This window comes from Stereum hirsutum, assembly GCF_000264905.1.
Source record: "Stereum hirsutum FP-91666 SS1 unplaced genomic scaffold STEHIscaffold_3, whole genome shotgun sequence".
Classification (NCBI taxonomy): Eukaryota; Fungi; Basidiomycota; class Agaricomycetes; order Russulales; family Stereaceae; genus Stereum; species Stereum hirsutum.
This window is the reverse complement of record NW_006763133.1, coordinates 815,100-835,670: the sequence shown is the minus strand read 5'-3', so window position 1 is coordinate 835,670 and position 20,571 is coordinate 815,100. Positions and strand designations below refer to the sequence as shown.

The 20,571-nt window shown below is 53.3% G+C and overlaps 6 protein-coding genes across 6 annotated transcripts; 3 read left to right on the top strand and 3 right to left on the bottom strand.

The window, feature by feature from the left end:
• Positions 1–1,174: 1,174 nt before the first annotated feature.
• On the bottom strand, positions 1,175–1,855 carry STEHIDRAFT_36222 (uncharacterized protein; the record flags this gene model as incomplete). The annotated part of the gene is made up of 1 exon (XM_007300298.1): positions 1,175–1,855. A coding segment is annotated over one exon (681 nt), but the record flags the coding sequence as incomplete, so codon positions are not given.
• A 952-nt stretch (positions 1,856–2,807) lies between these two features.
• Positions 2,808–4,989, top strand: STEHIDRAFT_92082 (clathrin adaptor mu subunit; the record flags this gene model as incomplete). The annotated part of the gene is made up of 10 exons (XM_007300755.1): positions 2,808–2,855; positions 2,936–2,970; positions 3,050–3,181; positions 3,256–3,386; positions 3,494–3,588; positions 3,670–3,799; positions 3,865–4,102; positions 4,224–4,457; positions 4,535–4,769; positions 4,837–4,989. 10 exons carry the CDS (start codon positions 2,808–2,810, stop codon positions 4,840–4,842), a joined length of 1,284 nt encoding a protein of 427 aa, XP_007300817.1. The 3' UTR covers positions 4,843–4,989.
• Positions 4,990–5,152: 163 nt separating this feature from the next.
• STEHIDRAFT_166022 (SAPS-domain-containing protein) lies at positions 5,153–9,558 on the top strand. Its single transcript, XM_007300754.1, has 11 exons — positions 5,153–5,253; positions 5,393–5,602; positions 5,678–5,879; positions 5,971–6,105; positions 6,225–6,929; positions 6,994–7,851; positions 7,920–8,101; positions 8,162–8,624; positions 8,695–8,883; positions 8,955–9,023; positions 9,120–9,558. Exons 1-11 carry the CDS (start codon positions 5,243–5,245, stop codon positions 9,471–9,473), a joined length of 3,378 nt encoding a protein of 1,125 aa, XP_007300816.1. The 5' UTR covers positions 5,153–5,242; the 3' UTR covers positions 9,474–9,558.
• A 387-nt stretch (positions 9,559–9,945) lies between these two features.
• On the bottom strand, positions 9,946–13,484 carry STEHIDRAFT_166021 (uncharacterized protein). Its single transcript, XM_007300753.1, has 5 exons — positions 12,480–13,484; positions 12,041–12,427; positions 11,547–11,977; positions 11,214–11,476; positions 9,946–11,137 (listed from the first exon to the last, which is right to left on the bottom strand). The coding sequence occupies exons 1-5, from the start codon at positions 13,448–13,450 to the stop codon at positions 10,217–10,219; spliced, it is 2,973 nt and encodes a 990-aa protein (XP_007300815.1). The 5' UTR covers positions 13,451–13,484; the 3' UTR covers positions 9,946–10,216.
• A 663-nt stretch (positions 13,485–14,147) lies between these two features.
• STEHIDRAFT_153504 (NAD dependent epimerase/dehydratase) lies at positions 14,148–15,495 on the bottom strand (the record flags this gene model as incomplete). The annotated part of the gene is made up of 5 exons (XM_007300752.1): positions 14,148–14,363; positions 14,447–14,669; positions 14,771–15,084; positions 15,152–15,383; positions 15,458–15,495. 5 exons carry the CDS (start codon positions 15,493–15,495, stop codon positions 14,148–14,150), a joined length of 1,023 nt encoding a protein of 340 aa, XP_007300814.1.
• A 1,320-nt stretch (positions 15,496–16,815) lies between these two features.
• On the top strand, positions 16,816–20,431 carry STEHIDRAFT_166020 (uncharacterized protein). Its single transcript, XM_007300751.1, has 3 exons — positions 16,816–16,992; positions 17,114–17,889; positions 17,943–20,431. Exons 1-3 carry the CDS (start codon positions 16,903–16,905, stop codon positions 20,248–20,250), a joined length of 3,174 nt encoding a protein of 1,057 aa, XP_007300813.1. The 5' UTR covers positions 16,816–16,902; the 3' UTR covers positions 20,251–20,431.
• The last annotated feature ends 140 nt before the right edge of the window (positions 20,432–20,571 follow it).

Here is a 20,571-nt window from a genome sequence, read left to right as displayed (position 1 = left end):
GAAGGCACCGAGTGACATTTGGACCAAGAGGTTTTGCGTACACGAGAGACCAATCACTCGAGCCGAGATGGGAGGTAGTATTCGAGTTTCTTAGACTCAGAGGTCCTCCTGGTTGTGTAGACACAAGTTTCGTCAGAGCTGCGCTCCGACTGGATCCAATTTGAAATACGACATATATTTTCAGGTGGCGTCTACTTCGTTAACGACTCTCGGGTGGAGGGCAAAGATACCACATAAACAGGGCGTGCATAAAATATTTATCGGGTCGCTCATGAACGGGAAAAACAAAACATCGAGGAAACAGGATCATTGAGACTAAAAGCACGGAAGTAAAAACAGGCTGAAGACCTAGGAGGAAACTCATTCAAGGCCGTGAGAGATCTAGAGTCCAAAAGTCCACGCCGGCGGAGTTCCAAACTCTGGATCGCGTTCATAAAGGGGTGAAAAAAATAAAATTCCTTCGCAAATGCAAGCTCATGAAACTGCGTGAGAGAAATCGTCGCATCGAGACTACAATCGCGGAAGTAAAAGCAGGCTGAAGATAGGAGGGAGGCCATTGAAAGCCGTGAGAAAGTACAGACGTTCACACGGGCGGAGTTCCAAACTCACGATCTCGCTCGAAATGGCACGAAATGTGGCAAAAATGCGAAATTCCTACACAAACGCGAGCGCATGAGAGTGAAAGCGACCCCGTCTGACAGAGAGGAGGTGAGAACAAACACATACAAACGAAACCGCGCCATCTCCGTTATACAAAGGTAATATAGTCACTCATGGGAAGGAAGGAAGGAAGGAAGTTATATTCAGGGTACAAAACGGGCCCATGAGGACCAATACCCCTATCCGTAGCAACATAAGTACCGTTACACTACTTACGGAATCCACCAGGGAACCTTTACCGCTGTGATACCTACAATATGCCCTGATACATAACTATCTACGAGAGATATCAGGCCTCTCACGGGATCCAGAACCTGGGGAAAAATTCTCAAAGACAAGGTTACTGCTACTCCGACTCGATCTCCTCTGTCAACGCTCTTGGCGGTACAAAAAGGGGAGTCCTCTCGAACACTCGTAACACATTACTGCAAAGCCTCCCTAGCACGCCCGCGAGCTCCGGTCTAAGAACCATGAACCTCAACTTCTGCGAATCCTCCCACAAGTCCGCACGGTGTCTGACACCCGAGGCACGCACGACCGGCTCGTCCCAAAATGCAGCCCGGTGGTCGCGTAATTCCTCGTTCGAGACACACTGCAAAAGTGCATGGGTCTCGTCCTCTACACACTGAACACCCAACTGTATACAGAATCGACAGAGACGCCACTGCCTTGGCACTTCGTAAGGTCGTTCCCGAGACTTCCAACGAAGCATCTCGACCGCCAAGGAATGATTCGACAGTACAATGTCGGTGAAGGCGAATCGATGAGAGGGGACAGGAATGCGGAGATAGTGGCGGAAAAGAATTGCGCTGGCATCCGTGGATCCATTCTTCTTAATCTCCACGCGATCCCTTAGGAGCCACGTTTTGGGAGAGCTGTTGAGAATGGAGCGGACCCACAGCTCGCTGGAGGCCTCCACCTCTTCAGTCAGCCGGTCAACAACATCTACGGTGACATCGGCCATGAAGTCGAAGTGAACCGGGTGTTCTAAGCGCCCGAGAGCGATGGCCAGGTCGCCGACCCAACCACTCCTTCCGGTCCGCGCGAGGTCCAAGGAGTCTTCGAAAGCGCACCGAGCATAGTGACGTGGTTGGAGCAGTATGAGATATCGGAGGTAACGAAGGGCGAGGATGAGGCGTCGAAAGCGGAGAGGCATGAGCCCAGTCTCTGAGAATAAAACATGGTACATGCTCCGTCGCCTAAGATGGAGCAGGCGACGAAGAAAGCGGATCTGGACTTTCTCCAGATCCCAAAGATTGTTGAGGAAGACGTCGATGATAGCATCGCACGCTGAAATGAGGGTCTCGCAATACTTGCAAGCGTACCTTGTATTCGGAGGACGCTGAGAACGATATATGTTCAATGGTGTGTACACCCATAATCGTGGGTCTTGGAGGATGACAACACAATTACGCCACCTTGAAAGAACTGTGTGGCGGCCGGTGAGTACGGTGAGGACCGGAGTGACTCGGGATGTCTCGGGCAACATCGGACGACACCAACAACACTCGCAAAGATGACAGAAAAATCTTAACAATGAGCTATTAATTGCCCAAGGGCACCTCTGGCAAGCTAGTTTTTCTCTAGAGCCAAAGTCAATACTCTGTTGTGACATGGTATAAAAACCAGTGTCTGACAATGCCGCAAATGGGTGGATGGACCGCAAGCCCAACGGATGTCTTTGGTCTGTGAGCTAAGTTTTCGACTGTGGCGAGCGTCTGAGCACGACGATCTGTCTGCGAGCACCGCGAGCCTTCGACAACGCTGAGAGCGAGGGACCGTCTAACTGTGGCATGCATCAGGCAACGGATTTCTGTGGTCTGTGAGTGAAGTTTCGACTGTGGCGAGCATCAGAGCACGACGATCTGTCGTCTGCGAGCACCGCGAGCCTTCGACAACGCTGAGAGATACTCTGTTGTGACATGGGAGTTGGTGCGGCCAGGCGGCGCATGGCCTGGGGCCGATCAACTGTCAGGCGTGGGTAAAACATACCGCATGTAGTCGAACCATTACAGAGTGCTCGGCGCGTAAATGGAGGTGGTTGACCGACCTCCACTTCACTGCTGCCACCAACGTACGACTCGCATTGCTAACAGCAATAATGATCTCGGTAGGGTATCTCTCCAGTTACTGAGACATAATGTCTAATGGTTTTTGCCCGACAGGCATTCTTTATCTTCAACCAGAAGGGCGAAGTACGTCTCCGTCATACCCATGGTCTGGGGTAACTGAAGCTCAATCTGTGGCCCTATCCTCTTCTTCGAACGATGCTTAGGTCCTCATCTCGCGTCTTTATCGCCCAGACGTACGGTCAGCACTATCTCATACCTTGTACCCTGCGTCGTTGTCGTGTATCTGTGTGACTGACCGGTTCATGATCGTCGTGTAGTCGATCAATATCCGACGTCTTTCGCATCCAAGTGATCTCCAGCAGCGACGTCCGGTCTCCCATAATCACACTCGGCTCGACAAGTTTCTTCCACGTTAGGATAAACAACCTTTACCTCGTCGCCGTAACGAAGTGCGCTCCTCTGATCCTCTAGAAATGGTATCGCATGCTGAGCCTAATACACTTGCTATGGATATGGTTCATAGGAATAACGCGAATGCAGCGCTGGTGTTCGAATTCTGCTACCGCGTCATCTCGATCTGCAAATCCTACTTCGGCAAGGTAGACGAGGAGTCCGTGAAGAATAATTTTGTGCTTATATATGAGTTGATTGATGGTGCGCACCCCTCCTTCCTTGCTTCATATATCCAAGGCTGACATCATGACACTTCATGTATTTCTATGTGGTTTGATGATACGTGGTTGTTGGTTCATGCGCTATAGAAATCAACGACTTTGGATACCCCCAGAACAGCGAGATCGATACCCTGAAGAGTTACATTACGACAGAGAGCGTGATTTCGTCCCAGATTGCTGCTGTGAGTCCCTTTGCGTTTTCTCAGTCAGGGTAGGTGCTAATGGAGTACATCTGCTGGGTCGTGATGGGATGGGGCGTGTAGGAAGAGTCCTCGAAGATCACGTCACAAGCGACTGGCGCGACGAGTTGGAGGAGAGGTGATGTCAAATACAAGAAGAACGAGGCGTTCGTCGATGTGGTGGAGACAGTCAACCTCAGCATGAGTGCGAAAGGTCCGTCCCGTCGCCTTCTATCTTTACAACAGCGCCGTATTTACCTACTCTATAAATTCATGTAGGAACCGTCCTCCGCGCGGACGTCGATGGACACATTGTCATGCGCGCCTACCTCACTGGAACCCCAGAATGTAAATTTGGCCTGAACGACAAGCTCGTGATCGACAAGAGCGAGAAGGGGACGATCGACGCCGTCGAGCTGGATGATTGTCGGTTCCATCAGTGTGTGAGGTTGAACGAGTTTGACTCGACGAGGACTATCAGCTTTATTCCGCCGGATGGGGAGTTTGAGCTCATGACGTGCGTGTTTTCCCCCATTCTTCTTTTTCATCTTCCCGCATATTTCTCTGTCATGCGACCATATCCCATCCGCTTTCCGTTTAATTACCGAACTGAGGGTGTGTGATGTGGTTGGGTACAGGTATCGAGCGACTTCAAACGTCAAGCTTCCGTTGAAGATCATTGCGACGGTGAACGAGATCGGAACAACGCAGGTCTCGTACGTCGTCGTCCTGAAAACGAACTTCAACAACAAGCTCTCCGCCACCAACGTCGTCCTGCGGATACCTACGCCCTTGAACACGACGAGCGTGGACTGTAAAGTCCAGAACGGAAAGGCAAAGTACGTTCCTGGGGAAAATGTTGTTGTTTGGAAGTACGCCTCTCTTCCGCAGTCTACTCCCGTTCCATGGAATACTCATAGTATGCTTTGTGGTTTGCTGGGTCTGGCAGGATGCAAAGGATACAAGGCGGTCAAGAATGCACCTTCAGCGCCACAGCAGAACTCACGAGCACGACACGAAGACAAGTCTGGGCTCGTCCGCCCATCGACGTCGATTTCCAGGTTTTGATGTTCACGTCGTCAGGATTGATTGTGAGATTCTTGAAGGTGTTTGAGAAGAGCAATTACCATAGTATCAAGTGGGTGAGGTACTTGACGAAGGCTAGTGGGTCGTATCAGATCCGGGTGAGCACTCTTTTCACTGATTGCGGTCATTGTGGCTTGCATATGCTGACGAGTGCTTTGATCGTAGTTCTGAGAATTTGGTGCATGTTCATTCTTCTGTCGATGGTTCTCTGTCTGCTGGAACATTTGCCCTATGTACCTACCTGTATACTTTTGGACATATTTTAGTATTGGATATTTAGTTGTCTTCAGCCATCGTTGACGGTATCTACAAGTCTATACATACATACGAACGATATGAGCTGCCTCCATGTATGATTTCGCTCCAAAATACGCTTTGACTGAGTGGTTCGCCACCCACCCACGGATGTATCCGCCGAGCAGTTCGCCACACACAACCAACAGCGGTCTGACTTCAGAATCACTCTGCTCGCGCACTACGTCCTCCATAACCTAACCTACTTATGCTCTACTTCTTGTCAATACCAATACCCTCTCTGTAAATCACTTAAACGGAATTTAGAGCTCTCGTCATGTTCTGGAGGTATGCAAAGCTCAATCCCCACTTCCCCTAATTCGTCAATCCGTTCGGTTGGGGAGGAATTAAGCGCTAAACTCGTCTCAACACGTCGCGTGCTCGCGATACTGTTTATTCATTTATACTTTGCGTCTTTGTGTTGCAGGTTCGGGTTTCATAACGGGTCTTCGATAGACTCCCTGCTCGACAAGGACGATGTCTCGCTCGAAGCTATCATGGACGAGGAAGACGTGCTGCAGGAGTGCAAGGCGCAGAATACGAGGCTCATCGATTATTTTCAGAGAGTGGATGTGTTGAAGAGGTTGATTGGACATGTTACGGGACAGATTGAGTCTGAGGAGCAGGGAAGGTATAAGTGCGTGTTAATCATCTGACTTTTGCACTGTGAACTGCGAGGGGATGCTGACCTAGGTTTGCTGTGGGGATGAAGATACCCGTATGTTGCGACGGAGATTCTGTGCAGCGAGATATGGTCCATCGTCGAGACTTGCTTCAACAATACCGAGCAGCTCATGGTGCCTTTCTGGGAGACGGTGCTCGACAGGTCTGCGGAAGACATGAAGACAGAGATGGTGATGGCCACACATTTTGCCAAGATCAATGCAGTCTTCCTCACCAAGAAACCGGCAGAGGTTTGCACACCCTTCTCGTCCCGTTTTCATTTAACTTAACCTTCTCTAAAATCTCTTGGGCTCTCTTTGTCCCTGTCTGATGTATTTGTAGATGCTCGAGTTTATCTGGTCACAGCCGTCAGTCGTGGAAAGACTGCTGCAGCACATCGAAACACCAGCCTTCTCGGACCTCCTCTTGCGCATCATTCAACTTGACGAACAACCTGCCGGTGCTGGTGTCCTAGAGGTATGTCTCTCCACTTCGTTCCATCTCTTCCCGCCCTGCCCCTTCCCTCTCAACCGACTCCCTCTCTACTCTCCTGTGTTGTACTTTCGATGTGGCTCCTCTTATACCCAGCCCCCTAGTGGCTCGCAAAAGAAAACCTCATGGCCCGCCTCATCGGTCGTCTATCTCCATCTTATTCCCCCGACATGCACACCGTCGTCGCAGAACTCATCAAGAACATAATCTCCATGGCTGCGCCTTCTCCTGGCGCGGGACTCACGGAAGGATTGTCGAATGGGCCGGCGAGCAATCGTTTTGCGAGGGAGTTGGCGCAGAGGGATAATGTGCAGACTCTGGTGGAGTACATCTTGGATGATTTTTCGGGGGTTCAGAAGGTGGAGGATAAGGATAAGGAGGGTGGCGGTGCGCCCGCAAGGAGCGTAGAGACTAAGCAGAAAGATGTGAAGGGCAAGGATAAGGAGGAGGAGGAGGATGAGGGGATGAAGGAAGACGACGAATCAGATCACGACCCTCAGGATGTCCTCCCGTCACTCGAATCATCGACATCCTCGGTCGTCAACTCGATATGCATCATCATAGAACTCATCCGCCAGAACAATTCCGACTACTTCGAGCCGTATTTATTCCACACACTCCGTAATAGGCTTATACAGATTCAGCAGCAACTACAGCCCCCCACCGCAGAGGAAAGCCGAGAAACGCTGGAAAGGTCGATGAGGGAGATGGTGGATCGAATGGGCGTGGTCCATCTTGGACCTGTGCTAGAGATATTCTGTGACCGGCTAGACCAGGTGCATAAGTACCTCAAAGCGCCGAGATCGTTGGTGAGTGCACGAATGCCCACTGTGTTTGCATTTCTACCAGTGACGGTCCTGATTTACGCCGTAGACTGGACCCGTCTCGACGACACTTGGAAGCATCACACCCCTCACCTTCGAACGATACCGCATCTGCGAGCTCTACGCTGAGCTTTTGCACTGCTCTAGCATGTCCCTCCTCAACCGACCAGCCGAATACAACTACCTGTACGACTCTGAAGGTCGACTGCAAGGCGGTCTCTCTGCTCTGGAAGATCTGGCTCGTATCATTTCCATGAATGCGGGTGAAGATAGAGACCAAGACATAATGGACGAAGACGCCGACGAGATTGAGCCCGCGATGGAACTACCGGTACACGGTGCTTCGCACGACTCGTCCTCCCTACTCGATTCGGACGACGACATGAGCGATGGAGATGAGCCGAATAGTTCTGATGATGACGATGCTATGGAGGATATCGCTATGGAAGACGATCCACCAAGGCCTTCTAGTAGAGGTAGTCCCAGTGCAACCGCTAGTAGTGGTGGTAGTGGCGGCGGCGGCAGTGGATCCAACTCTGGCCCTCCCTCCCCGATCCACATTCGCTCTCCAGTCGATTTCCCGCCAGTCTTCATCACCTCCTCACCCTCCCATTCCTCCTCACCCATCCCCATCCCATTCACCGACGCCCCCACCTCCCTCTCCCCAGTCACACTCTCTCCAGCCACGGAGATCGTTCCCCCTATCCTAGGGCCGAGAAGAAGATCGAGCGCGAGTTTGGGGTCAGATTCGGGGTCGACAAAGGGGCGACAGTCGAGGGCTTCGAGACGGAGTTCGAGGAGGTTGACGGTGCAGGATGTGAAAGAGTTGGACGGGGATGTGCCGGCGCCGGTCGGGGAGAGGATTAAGCAGAGGTTTCTGGATGTGGGCGTCATTGGGACGTTGTTGGTAAGCTCGTTCGATTCATTCAACATCTCTTTCTTTTTTTGAGTGGCCAGTGCTGATGAATGGTATAGGATCTGTTCTTCGAGTTCCCGTGGAATAATTTCCTGCATAGTGTCGTATATGACCTGATCCACCAGATACTTACGGGACGAGTTGACGCGGGTGTCAACCGTGCTCTTACGATCTCGCTCTTCGAGGACGCGAAGCTCATGAGCCGGATAGTAGAAGGTCAGAGACGGAACGATGCCGAAAGGTGCGTCTCCAACATTTATCCCGTCGTTGTCAATCTAACCGTATATTCATTCATCTGTAGCGCAAAACCGAAAGGTGTCCGCCTAGGCTACATGGGCCACCTCACCCTCATCTCCGAAGACGTGATCACCGCTCTCGAACACTTCCCGCCCGACCTCCGACTGATCATCGCCAAATTCGCACCTCAACCTGACTGGGACGAGTATGTCACCGGACGATACAACGAGACCAAGAAACGGGACCAGGCACTTTTGGGTGGCGGGAAGCCTGTGGTTTCGGCGGGATCGAGTCGACCGGGGAGTAGTCAATGGAAGGTAGACGAGGAGGATACGAGTGGGGGTGCGGGTGGCGGTGCGGGTGGTGGTGGTGGCGGCGGTGGTGGTGGGAGCACTGTGGAGGAGGACATGCAGGGCGAGTTTAGAAGGGCAACGGGGGCGAGACCTACGAGGGAGAACAGTGCGGATTTTGGACCGGCGCCAATAGAAGAGGACGACGAGGATTTCAGTCCCGCTGGTCATCCGACCGTGAGTACTCACCTGTCCATCATGTTTGATGTAAATGCCCTCTCTAACACTCTAGAACCATGAATTCCAGTTCGCGAGGTACCTGGCACAGGAGATGCACTCGCCAGACGAGTTTGGTGGCTCTTCGTCATCGTCAGACGCTTCGGATGACGAGGACGGGGGATGGCTTTCTCAATCAAATTTTGAGCTGGACAGGCCGCCACCAGTGTCGACTCGGCCGCGATTAGAACGAAGACCGCTGAGTGAAAGTGGATTTGATGTATGTGCTCCCGCCAAAAATCTCTCATCGTTCGTGCGACGCGCAGTTGACATTGCCCTACTGGGTAATAGGACGCTTTCCGGCCACCTGGAGACACTTCCTCGCGAAGTCCGTTCCATGATCCATTTGCGGATGACGAAGTAAGTTTAAGTTCACCGTCTTCACACCTCGCTCCTAAGTACTCTGGATATATGCGTCTAATGCACTACGTTCATTGCACACTGCACACCCAACAGGACGACGCATTCGGACCCTTCTCGGACACCGCCGCCGCCGCCGCCTCAGGCTCCGACCCATTCACCTTCCCCTCCAATCTCTCCGGCGAAGACGTCCAAGGCGCCGCCTCCTTCGACAACTTCGGCGATTTTGGCGATTTTCATAGTGCGGACGGCGAGACGACGCCAACGGCGGGAAGTTGGACGTTTGAGGGTGGGTCGAGTACGAGTTCTGAGGTGGACGATGTGTTGGCGTTATCGGAGGAGTCGGGCAAGTCGGGGGATAGTACGGAAAATATTGAGGATGGTGTGAAGGGGAAGGGAAAGGTGGAGTTTGGGGGAGGGCATAAGAGGGAGGGGGAGCAGAGTGGTTGAGTCGAGTAGAAAGGCGGGAGTGTGCGTACTTACGTTATTTAAGAGAGTGGCCTGCGCAATTCTACTAGGCTAGTCTCCAAAGGCTGACATCGAAATCGAACAACCCAGAGGTGCTCACCTTCGAGAGCAAAAGTCTACAAATCGTAGTGCGGAAGGGTCTGCGTTACACTGTGAACGTTGAGGCATGCATACTATGCCTGTACAGCAGAGGGGATCTCATTTGTTGTCGGATACACAATGCCTCTCCTAACGACTTGACTCCCTCAACCTGAACAAAAAATGGGTGTAGTGGAAATCGACGCGATGGCAGGACGCGACAGGCTCGGACCCGTCGACTGCAGTTCGTCATGAGTCATGACCGCCCACACCTCTTTGGTAGCCCCACGGTATGCAATGGGACACAGATGGAAGACGCCGTTCAGAAGGACAACTGGGAAGATGATAAATAAAAACCATAACGAATGTCGAACGTGCAATACACAGAGCACAACAAATATATTACAGATCAGATCGTAAGTAAGTAGTAAGTACGTACCAGGTCATGCAAAAAAGAGGAAAATCTATGAAACCGTGCGGTCACCAAAGAGAAACACCCCTCCCTCTCTGTCGCCTCGCCTCGCCTCTCGCCCCTGATCCTACTCTGCCATAGGGGAAAACACAACCTAATATATATACAAGCAACCGCCCACTCTCCTCCAACGCACAGACATCATCGTGCATCATCGTCAAAAAGTAATCCGAGCTCAGAACAGATCCGAACCAGGGAACAACCCCGACAACCCCCCCGCCCCAATCCCCGAGCCCGTACCCGTACTCGCACCCATACCAATCCCCTCCTCCTCGTCCCTCGCCCGCCTCATACTGCTCGTCCCCATCGTCCCACTCTGACTCGCGCCCATCCCTGTCCCCATCCCTATCCCTATCACTCCGCTCCTGCTTCCCTGTCCGTATTGATACTGGGCCTGGCTTTGTGAAGGATGAGGATGAGGATGAGGACGTCCGCAGGCGAGGTCCATCCGTAACCTCTCCTGTTCCTCCTCCTCTGCTGCTGCGTCCTCCTCGTCGCTATCATCGTACTCTCCGTACCCTCTATCTTCCTCATCCTGGTGTTGATGCGAATGCCGAGAATGTGAATGTGAATGCGAATGCGAATGTTGCAGACGATCGTCCCCACCCTCCTCATCATCCATATCCCTCATAAACGGATCCACATCTCCCTCATCTCCCTCATCCTCTCTTCTCCCTCCGCCTGTTCCTCCTCCCACTCCCACTCCAGCTCCCGACCCTCTCCCAACTTTCTCCCTCCTTTCCTCCTCCTCCTCCTCCTCCTCCCGCTCATCAAACACCACCGCCCCTCCTCCCCTTCCACCTACATCTTCGCCTATCCCCAGAGGCAACTCGACACTATCCCCCAACTCAGGCGACGACTCCGGACTCGTCATATGCTCGTTCACGCGCTGTGAGATGGGCTGGTTGGGTTTCGGGACCGGGGGCTGATGACGCTGTTGTTGTTGTTGTTGTTGTTGGCGACGTGAGGACGAAGACTGTGCGTGTGAGGGTCGGGCGCGGGTGTGGGTGTGGGTGTGGGGATGTTGGTGTTGGTGTTGGTGGGGTGGTGCGGAGCGGGAAGTGTTAGTGTTAGTTCGTCGAGCGTCGTATTCGAACTAAGAGACCAGCCAGCGCGATCAGCATCCACACAAAACAACAGTAAAAAAAAAAAGTAAAAACAAAAAAACTCACCATCTCAAGCACGACCCTCCCCCTCTCCCCTCTCCCACCCCCACTCTCCCTATCAATACAATAACAAACCCACAGCGTATCCGCCACATCCCTCACCAGCCCCACACAGAACAAGCCCACGAGCGCGGTCACGCCGCCCGCGAGCACGGACGCGCCCAGGGCCTGTTGTGGTGCGGAGAGGGTGTGTGCGACGAAGAGGTAGGTGGAGAGGGCGAAGGGGAAGGTGAGTGTTAGGGGGGCGATGGTTAGGAGTGTGAGGGGGGCTGTTTCGGTATGGGCGCATGATTGTGAGTATTACAGTAGTCAGTTAGAGGGAGTGAGAAAGCGACGCACGTTCAGTCTTGAACTTCCTCCCATACCTCCCCCCTCCTCCAGCCCCCCTCGCATTCGCACCCCCACTCTCCACACTCCTAACCAACTCCCTCCCCCTCCTCGCTCCAATCCAAAACCCGTCCCCCGTAATCCCCACATAAACCAACGCATACCCGCTCAAATTCCCGCCCACGCCTTCCAACCAGCCCGCCGCCATCCCCGCGCCCCAGACCGCTGTCGTCGCATACGGCCGCAATGGAAGCGGGATGGGGAGGACGGTGAAGAGGTAGGAGGGGACGGTGCGGAGGAAGAGGGAGGCGAAGGCGAGGATGCGGAGGGAGGTGAGGATTAGGGAGGAGAGGATTATGGAGCCGAGGGAGGAGTGTGTGGCGCGGAAGAGGGCGGCGTGGATGGTGTGTGTTGATGTGGGCGGGGGAGGTGGGAGGTCGGGGCTACGTGCGCAGATTACAGAGTGAGCTGGGGTAACGGGGAGAGAAGATGAGAAGGGGACGTACTCGGAAAAGTACCATGCTGCGATGACGCCGGAGGTCGATACGCGTAGTAATCCCCTTGCGAGTCCCCATGTCCACAGCCATACCGCCACGACGGCACAGATCGCCCAATCTGCCCATCCTTCGATCTGCCACTCGCCCTGACCCCCTCGAGATGTCAAGTGCCCGACAAGGAGCAGACGGAAGATGAGCGTGAGGAAAGGTATCGAGATGAGAAGGGCGGAAAGGAGGACTGCGGGTGAGAGTGCGAGGAGAAAGGGGTTGATGTAGAGCAGGTCGGTGGCCATTGTTAGAAGGGCGGATGTTGTGTGAATGTCTCGTGGGAGATTGACGAGACGGCGGGCGGTGAGAAGAGATAGAACTAAGGGGACGAGGGAGAAGAGACGGAGACTACACAAAAAGTTAGAGAAGTGTGGCGACGGACGATAAGACGGTTACGCACCCCCATGTCTCTCCCCAAGTGGGTGTCGTATCGCCATCCCACATGAAGCTCCCCACGAATGCACATATTGCGGAAATGAAGAGAGTAGCAGGAACGAAGACGGAAGTAGCAAAGACGACGGGCTTTACGAAGACTCGTAGGAGCAAGATATGAGCGTACGCCACCACGGCGCTAACGAAGGTGAGGATCGTAAGCAGCGGAACGGTATGCAACAATGTTGTGTACGGAAAAGGAAATTTGGAGGGATAGTTCTGAGGTTTGTTTGTCAAGAAGAGGATGAGGACGGAGAAGAAGATGCAGAGGGAGAGGCTGGCACAGTAGACGGCGGTCCATATCGAGTCATTGTACTTCCGTCTCCCTCGGGCGACATGCCGTGGATCGGGCAAAGAGAAAACATCGAGCGGTCGTGTCCGTCCGTCTCTCGGCAGCAGCGACTGTGTCAGTGAGAGCGACACTGGCGGCGGTGGCGGCACAGGATGAGCACGATGGCTCTTGCCCAGTCCGGGGTTCACTAGGTCGGCTGGCGGTGAGTCTGGCTCTGATTCAGACGACGACGTCGGCGGCGACGGCGAGCGCAGCGGGGACGACTGGTGTGCAAGCCAGCCTCTGCTGGGCTCGGTGTCCGAGAGAGTGTTGGACTGTAGAAGAGGGATCGAGTGTGCATCGTATCGTGACCTCGAGGCCCCTGGCGCCGGTGCGAGTTCGTCCTCGTCTAGTCGTAGGTACGGGTCGTCGTCGTCGTCTCTCTCATATCGTCTCGACTGATCTCCTCTGCTCGTCGTCGCCCCGCTCGCTCTCAGATGCGGGTCATCAAGATCATCCAGGTCCGCATCGTGCTCGTTCCCCGCACGCGAGCCGTCGTCCTGTGTGGTGAAGGAGAAGAACATGGGTTGTGACGAGGTCAGACTCGATCCACCGTTCTTCTGGCGATTTAGAAATTGCGACGCATAGGCCGCGAAGGAGGCTGTCATCGTCGTCGGCGTCGAGGACGGGTTATGGAGAGCACTGGGACATCGAGTGAGCAGCGTTGGGCAGGCCGCCTCGGCCGTGGTGCAGGCCACCTTATTACGTAACGTACGCGTACTCCTCACCGTGAGAACTTGTGGCGCATCGCCCTCCTGCTCTCGAGTCAAGCATCGTCAGTAGAAACGTTCCTCGTCTTTCTGTTCTCGTCGTTGGTGTATCTGTGCAGGGACCTGTAAATTTTAGCCGCATCCGACGGTAAACTGTGTTGAACCAGGGGTTTGGGGGTGTGCTTCATCTCATGGCCGCGTGGTGAAAGTGGTGGTATGGCGACAGCTCCGTCGCAGAGTTGATACTACTATCCGGTTTTTGTAGTATCATAATTGTAGCAACGCAGGAACCTCAACGAACGGCGTTGGCGATACGGTGGAAGCTCTGCTCTCAGTCTGACACTTTAATTTTGGCATAACCTATACTATAATGCCCCTTTCCTAAGCATTCCCCTTCTATGAACTTCCTCCCTGAAGACAAAAAAAAAAGCTGTAAAAACCTCTCGTTCAGAAGTCAACAGTCATTAAAATAAATCTATAGTATAGTCGACGAAGCACCCGACATCAATATTCGTCCATAATCTAACATAATCCAACACAGCTCCAGCCCAGGACCCTCGAGAAACTCCAACCCTCCTCCTCAGTACTCAAGTACTTAATGCTTCAGATCCTTCTCGATCTGCACCAACCTATCCGCCGTATCCCTAATGCACTTTTCCAGCGGAATGAACTGAATTCCAAGTTGCTCCTGCGCCTTCGAAGAGTCGTACAATAAGTCATGGTTGACCTTGGAAGCGTCGTCGACCTTGGGCAGCCTGTCATTGAGCTCGGGGTGACTCTGTGCGATTATGCTCGCGATCTCTTCGTTTGTCTGATTCAATCGTGAAATGATGGTCAGCAAAAATCACCTTCGGAGAGCCTAGGGATAATAAAATAAAATGAAAATAAACTCACATAAACACCTCCAATCAACAAATACCTTTGTCCCTTCGCCTCCTCCCTCTCCGTCGCCCTCACATGCGCGAGCGCGACATCCCTTACGTCCACGAACGCCGGCATCGCAGTCGGCGGGAGCCCTTCTTTGTACGCGCCGCTCATGATATTCCACACGTCTTTTGTGGAGGTGTTGAGGGAGCTGAGGGAGGAGAGGGGTTGCCGGGGTGGGCCGTAGATGTTTCTGAGCGGGATATTAGACGATCATAAGTAACGGTTCAATAAGTACCTCCCATGGACCGACCCAAGAAGACGAAACCGAATGAGGGAGAAAAAACGACATACGGCGGACAAACGACACTGCCCTCCCACCCCGGCCTCTCCCTCTCGATCCACTCCCAAAACGTCCGCTCCGCCAACACCTTCGACGCACAATACACATACCCCGGATGCGCATGCGTCTTCGCCTCCTCGTACGTCGCCGGGTTCCAGACGTCGTCGGTGTACGTCTTTCCCATGGCCGGGAAGGTGGCGAAGTCGAAGACGGAGGCGAAGGAGGAGGTGAGGACTATGCGTTTCAGAGTGGGTGAGAGGGAGGTGGCGGAGAGGAGGTTGTGGGTGCCGGCGATGGCAGGGAGGAGCAGGTCTTTTTCGTTGTCCTATGTGTTGTTTTGCGTCAGCACTGCCAACGTATACCACAGCAAAGGGACTCGAATAACAACCCACCTTGATATCATAAGTGAAAGGCGAAGCCGTATGCGCAATAATCTCCACACCCTTCACCGCCTCGTCGAAACAACCCGGAACGGCTATATCCTCGACGATGGCGTACTCGAATTTGGACTTGTATTGTGGGAACAGGGAGATCCATTCTTCGGCTTTGGATTGCGAGCGACAGGTGCCGCGGACGGTGTAGCCTGCTTCGAAGTAGGCTAGCGCGACGGCGGTGCCTACGAAGCTGAATAAAGAGTTATGAAGTTAATATCGATACGTGGTGAATAGGACGGTGTAAAAGGTATTATAGGGACGTACCCAGTGACTCCGGTGACGAGGACGAGACCTTTAGACATGTTGTGTTGGGATGGGATGCGGTTAAGACGAACGGTGTAAGAGAAGATGAGTGATTAGTAGGAGAGGATGGTCGATTGAGATGTGAATGGGTAGATGAGAATGAAAAGTAGCACGGTCAACTTCTCAGTATATATACCCCCGAATACTTGACTTACATAGTTGAAAAGAGTAGATAGGCCTAGGGACAGCAGTGATTTGGTTGGTTCCCGGCCTACTCTGAGCCGAAACCGCACTTGGAAGCCTTCGAGCGCTCAAGAGCTGACCTCGTAGCTGGATGCGCGTCTGTGATGAGATGGATGTGCTCGACTGAAGTGCGTACAGACCTGCTGAAGGACACACACACACAAGAGTGTGGGCTGCTCGGAGGGACTTCACATCAGGGGGCGGTGATAGAACGTCCTGCGCTAACTACTTGTACTACCCACTACGCCGTCTGGGGAAAAGCGCAGAAGTCATTGAGTAGAGATAAGCAGCAGACATCATCGATGCATCCAAATGACAAGGAAATCCGAAGGAATAAAACGTTGGGCACTGAGAGCATAGTCCCCACTGTATCGTCAACGCCTTGTTGAAGTTCCTGCAATCCCCAGGCAGTTGGTTGTACTCGGACAGTAACGACGGCGAACGCCTCGGCATCGGGCATACTACCCTGAATGTCGTACACTCGAGGATAAGGGCAGGGCGCTGGATGCATGATGGATGCCACAGACCCCGAGATGTGAACAGCGCGTTTGACGCATCACAAGGAGGTCAGAGAGTAAGTGTTCACTGGTCAATAAGACGTCGAGCGCTGAGCACTGAGCTTGCAATTGAGCCCACCACACCCAGGTCGAGAAGAAGGCGCCGAGTGACATTTGGACCAAGAGGTTCTGCGCTCACGAGAGGCCGACCACTCGAAGCGATCTGAGCGGTAGGGTTGTAGTTTCTTTGGCTCAGGGGATTTGTCGAGGCGCCGAGTGGCAACAGCAGTGTCAGCTTCATTGACACGAGAATATACTGAGTACCAGCTGGTTATGAAAGTGAATAGGGCGGGGTGCTCGGAGGGATTTCCAGTCTAAAAGGAGTCGGTGTGATAACGGTCTGGTCTGCATCGCCCACCTTGGTATAGGTAAAGTTCTACGGGCTGACTTTGCAAGCATTGGAGATGACAGCTTTTTCGCAAAGGAGTCTACGATGGTGGGTTTGTACAAGGCCAGATAACCTCTACGATATTTTTTCAACATGATTCCGCTAACCCCTTTACCGTAATTTATTTAGGGGTTCTGCTTATTTATTTGGATTATGAACGTGGCAAGCGCGTCTTCTCCGTGAGCTGGCCATGATCACGAAAGCGTGGACTTTACCGCCATCTACCTTGTCAGCGCGCTCGTTGTTACACACGACTCCGACGAAGTCGTTGCACCGCGATGGCGGGCGTGTCAGAGCTCGAAATAAACGATGATCATCCGCTCGCGCTCGAGTTATCCAGTCTCCGAGCAGCAGTCTCGCGTTTCCAGGTGCGCATATGTAGCCCTGCATCATGCTATACTCACAATCCACGTGCAATTTCAACGAGCTGACCATGTTTCTTGTCCTCGGTGGCTTTAATTTACATACTTTTACGCATTGCTTCTACAGCATGAAGCCCATAGTTCGGCCCTCAAGCTGCAGCGGCATTCGCTCGACTCTACCTTCGCGCTAGAACGCTGTCAGTCCCTCGAACGCGAGAATCATGCCCTCCGGGAAGAACTCGCAGCTCTTCATACCCACCCAGACATCTCTCCTCACCCCGCCTCACTCCAAGTCCCCGAACTGACCCTTGCCCTCCGTCGTCTATCCGACAAACTCACTCTCACGGAAGAAACTCTCCTGGGACGTACGACTGAACTCGCCAACGCTCTTAGCGAGTTAGGAAAGGCGAAACATGAGGTCGAGGGAGCGTATGAGCTCGCTGCAAGGACGAGAGCGAGGGAGGAGGATGGGAAGGTGCAGAGGAGGGATTTGGAAAGGAGGTTGAGGAGTGCAGAGGAAGAGAGGAAGATGACGGACAATGTGGTTAGAGAGTACGCGGATCTGGTGAGGACGCTCGAAGGGAGGAAGTCGGCCACTTCTTCAAATACGTCGTCCTCGTCCAGCATGATCAACGGGACCGAAAGTTCGAAGGGCTTGGTCGACGGCCTGAAAGATGGAAGGACGGGATTGCAGAAGTTGTTGGAAGAGTTTAACGAGGAGACGGAGAAGTTTGAGAAAGAGATCGAGAGACTGCATTCGGAGTTGGAGATATCGGAGGCGAAGCATGACGCGGAGAGCAAAGCTGGAGAGCGGGATCGTATTGAACTCGCTCACGCCAGGGCTGAGCTAGCGAAACTACAGGCCGATGACAACGCCGCTGCTAAGATGGTCTCGAGATATATGTGTGTACATCTCGTTTCTCATTTACGAGCCCTAAATTGACCGTACCTCTTAGGCGCTTCTCACAGTCAACAACCGACACTCTCCAACAATCCATCGAAAACCTCAAAGCCCGCCACACCGCCTCAACCGCTACCCTCAATCTCGAGCTGTCAAATCTTCAATCTACCCTTAGATCCGAGCGGAAACACTCCGAGCGATTAAGAACAGCCCTTGACGAACTTACGGAACAACTTGCCAGAGAGGCGTACGGGAGAAGACGAGAGATCGCGTTGAGGTTAGCGGTTGTTGGGAGGGAAGACGCGTTGGCTGAGGCACTGAAGAGGTGGATCAGGAGAGCGAGGGAAACTACTGCAAGGTCTTCGCTGGAGCCGTTACAGTGGGAAGGAGACGAGGAAGGGCCGATTGTTTTCGGTGAAACAGACGTTCAGCAGATGAGGCAGGGCTTCGATGCGGTCATTGAGGACGCAGGCGACTTGTTGGCTCTGGTTAACGGCAGCAACAGACAAGAAGGCGTGGATTCGGGCCTTGGAAGTCTGGCCAGAATTTTGGCCGCTCAGGATGCGGTCAAAACGCTCGTTGAGGAATTGCAGATGGAGACGGAGAAGCGGATGAAGTTGGAGAGAAATCTGGCTAGGACAGAGTTCGATGAACGGGGAAATGCTGTCAACACACTCGGGAACGGGGTGCTCAAGGTTCAGCGCGACAGCAATGGTCACGAAGCGCCACCTCCCTCAGCTATCGATTCTCCTGTCGTTCAGCAGAATGGTTCGACAAGCACTCATCATAATACCGAACCCCCTTCTCCTGCCCTTCCCCTCACAGCAGCGTTGGATTCTCCTTCAGTCGTTCTCCTTCAACCTTCACCGCGACTCGCAGATGACTACTCTAGACCTCCCTCGTTGCCGCGCTCGCCTACAGCCGCATCCTCCCTCCCAGATTTTGCCAAGGTGTCTTTCCCGTCAACTTCTTCGTCGCACACAACGGCAAATAATTCGCCGGTCAAACTGTCCATTACCGAGACCCTTCCGCCCGTCGATTCCCATCCAGAAACAACCTCACCATATGAGGAACACAATGATACCCAAGGTCCTACCTCGGAGCCTCAGGCTCCATCTTCACCACCATCACCTCTACCTGCGCCTCCTACACCACCACCCCCACCACCAGCACATCCTCTCCTGAATGACTTAACGAAAGTGAAGAACCGGTACGACCAAATTCAACGCTCCTTCCGAGATTGTCACCTCGCCCTTCTCGATCTCAAGAACACGCTATCCACCCTCCCTGCTCAATCATCCCCCACCATCGCATCAGCTCAAGCACAGGCGCAGCAAGCATCACTCTTGCAAACCGCAGTTTCTCGCTTGGATGACTACAACGAAGATGCCCGAGTTGAGCTCGAGATCCGTATCGCAGATGAGGAACGAATAACGAGAGGTTATGTTACGCTGCTCTCGATACCCGGGGCTATCACGAACGAGAAGGAGAGGGAGGAGGTTGAGAAAGCGGTTAAGGTGTTTGTTGGAGCTTTGAGCGGTGATGGCGGTGACACCGAAGAGGTGGAGGAGGAAGATGCTGTCAAGAGGGCGAAGAAGATTTTCGAGCGGAAATTGGGAGATTTGGAACATGACATTGCATGTGTGAAGAGGGCGGTGCATGGACTCGTTGAGAGCAGCGACGCCTCTCCATCTCCAGATTCAGAGTCGGTGGGTGGGGGGCAAGGACAATCTTGGGGTCAATTGGCCGCTGGTTTCTTCGCGCCTTCGAGGTCTTCAAGTCCCGCGCCTGCACCGCCGACGTTTGGATCCGTCATGACCTCACCGCGTCTTCGTCGTGCGCCTTCTTCAGGACTTATGCATTCTCAAGCTCAAGCTCAAGCTCACGCCCATACTTTCCCGACTAGTCATGTACACAACCGTACACCATCGGATGAGACTCAGGCAAATCCGTTCGCTGCATTGGACCTTCGGATTCCCATGCCGGCGTGGAACCCAAGCATCCCTAGTCCTGGCTCACCTCGCAATGGCGGCTTCGGTAGCGTAGCTGGAGGTAGCGGCGGTCCCGGGGTGAGGCAGAGGACCACGTCGGGGATGTACATGCTCGGACTGGGTATGAGAAACTCGTCTATCGCAGGTACCGGTCCTGGATCATCTTCTTCGAGTCTCGGGCATGGCCATCCGATGACGAAAGGGAGGTCGGGGTCGTTAGTTTCTGGCGTAAGACCTGGAGGTGCAGGGGGGCGGCCGAATGTGGGGAGAAGTGTGAGTGGAGTTAATGTTGGGAAGAAGACGCCGGAGGTGGAGGAGAGGGAGGGAGCTGAGAGTGGGAGTGAGGGTGGGTCGTCGTCGGATGTTGAGTAGTCTTGTTTTGAATGTTTGAATCCATATATTGTTATTATAGTCCCGTTTTATTTACCTCCGCTGTCTATTCTTCCTAGTGGTCCCACTTCTACCTGTCTGTCTATTTTGCTCATAGCTATCGTACATCAGTATATTTTCTCTTGATTTTCGCCACGTAGTGGACAATTATTTACAATATCGGAGCCCGATTTATTTTGATAAGATCAGGATGTGAACGTGGGAATGTACGTCAGCTGTATATTGGAATTTGGCTTGCGAGTCTTGTTCCGAGGACGAGCACGCCTCGTCGTCTCCTGCATCCTGCTCTGCACCTCCATCATC

Coding starts and splice junctions, on each gene's coding strand:
- STEHIDRAFT_166022 (XM_007300754.1), top strand. Junction 5,603..5,677: donor GAGGAGCAGGGAAGGTATAA/GTGCGTGTTAAT, acceptor GTGGGGATGAAG/ATACCCGTATGTTGCGACGG. Junction 5,880..5,970: donor TCACCAAGAAACCGGCAGAG/GTTTGCACACCC, acceptor ATGTATTTGTAG/ATGCTCGAGTTTATCTGGTC.
- STEHIDRAFT_166021 (XM_007300753.1), bottom strand. CDS start 13,450: ATGACAGCCTCCTTCGCGGCCTATGCGTCGCAATTTCTAAATCGCCAG. Junction 11,978..12,040: donor GCAGCATGGTACTTTTCCGA/GTACGTCCCCTT, acceptor CTGCGCACGTAG/CCCCGACCTCCCACCTCCCC. Junction 11,477..11,546: donor GAGGAAGTTCAAGACTGAAC/GTGCGTCGCTTT, acceptor ATACCGAAACAG/CCCCCCTCACACTCCTAACC.
- STEHIDRAFT_166020 (XM_007300751.1), top strand. CDS start 16,903: ATGGCGGGCGTGTCAGAGCTCGAAATAAACGATGATCATCCGCTCGCG. Junction 16,993..17,113: donor CAGCAGTCTCGCGTTTCCAG/GTGCGCATATGT, acceptor TTGCTTCTACAG/CATGAAGCCCATAGTTCGGC. Junction 17,890..17,942: donor AAGATGGTCTCGAGATATAT/GTGTGTACATCT, acceptor CGTACCTCTTAG/GCGCTTCTCACAGTCAACAA.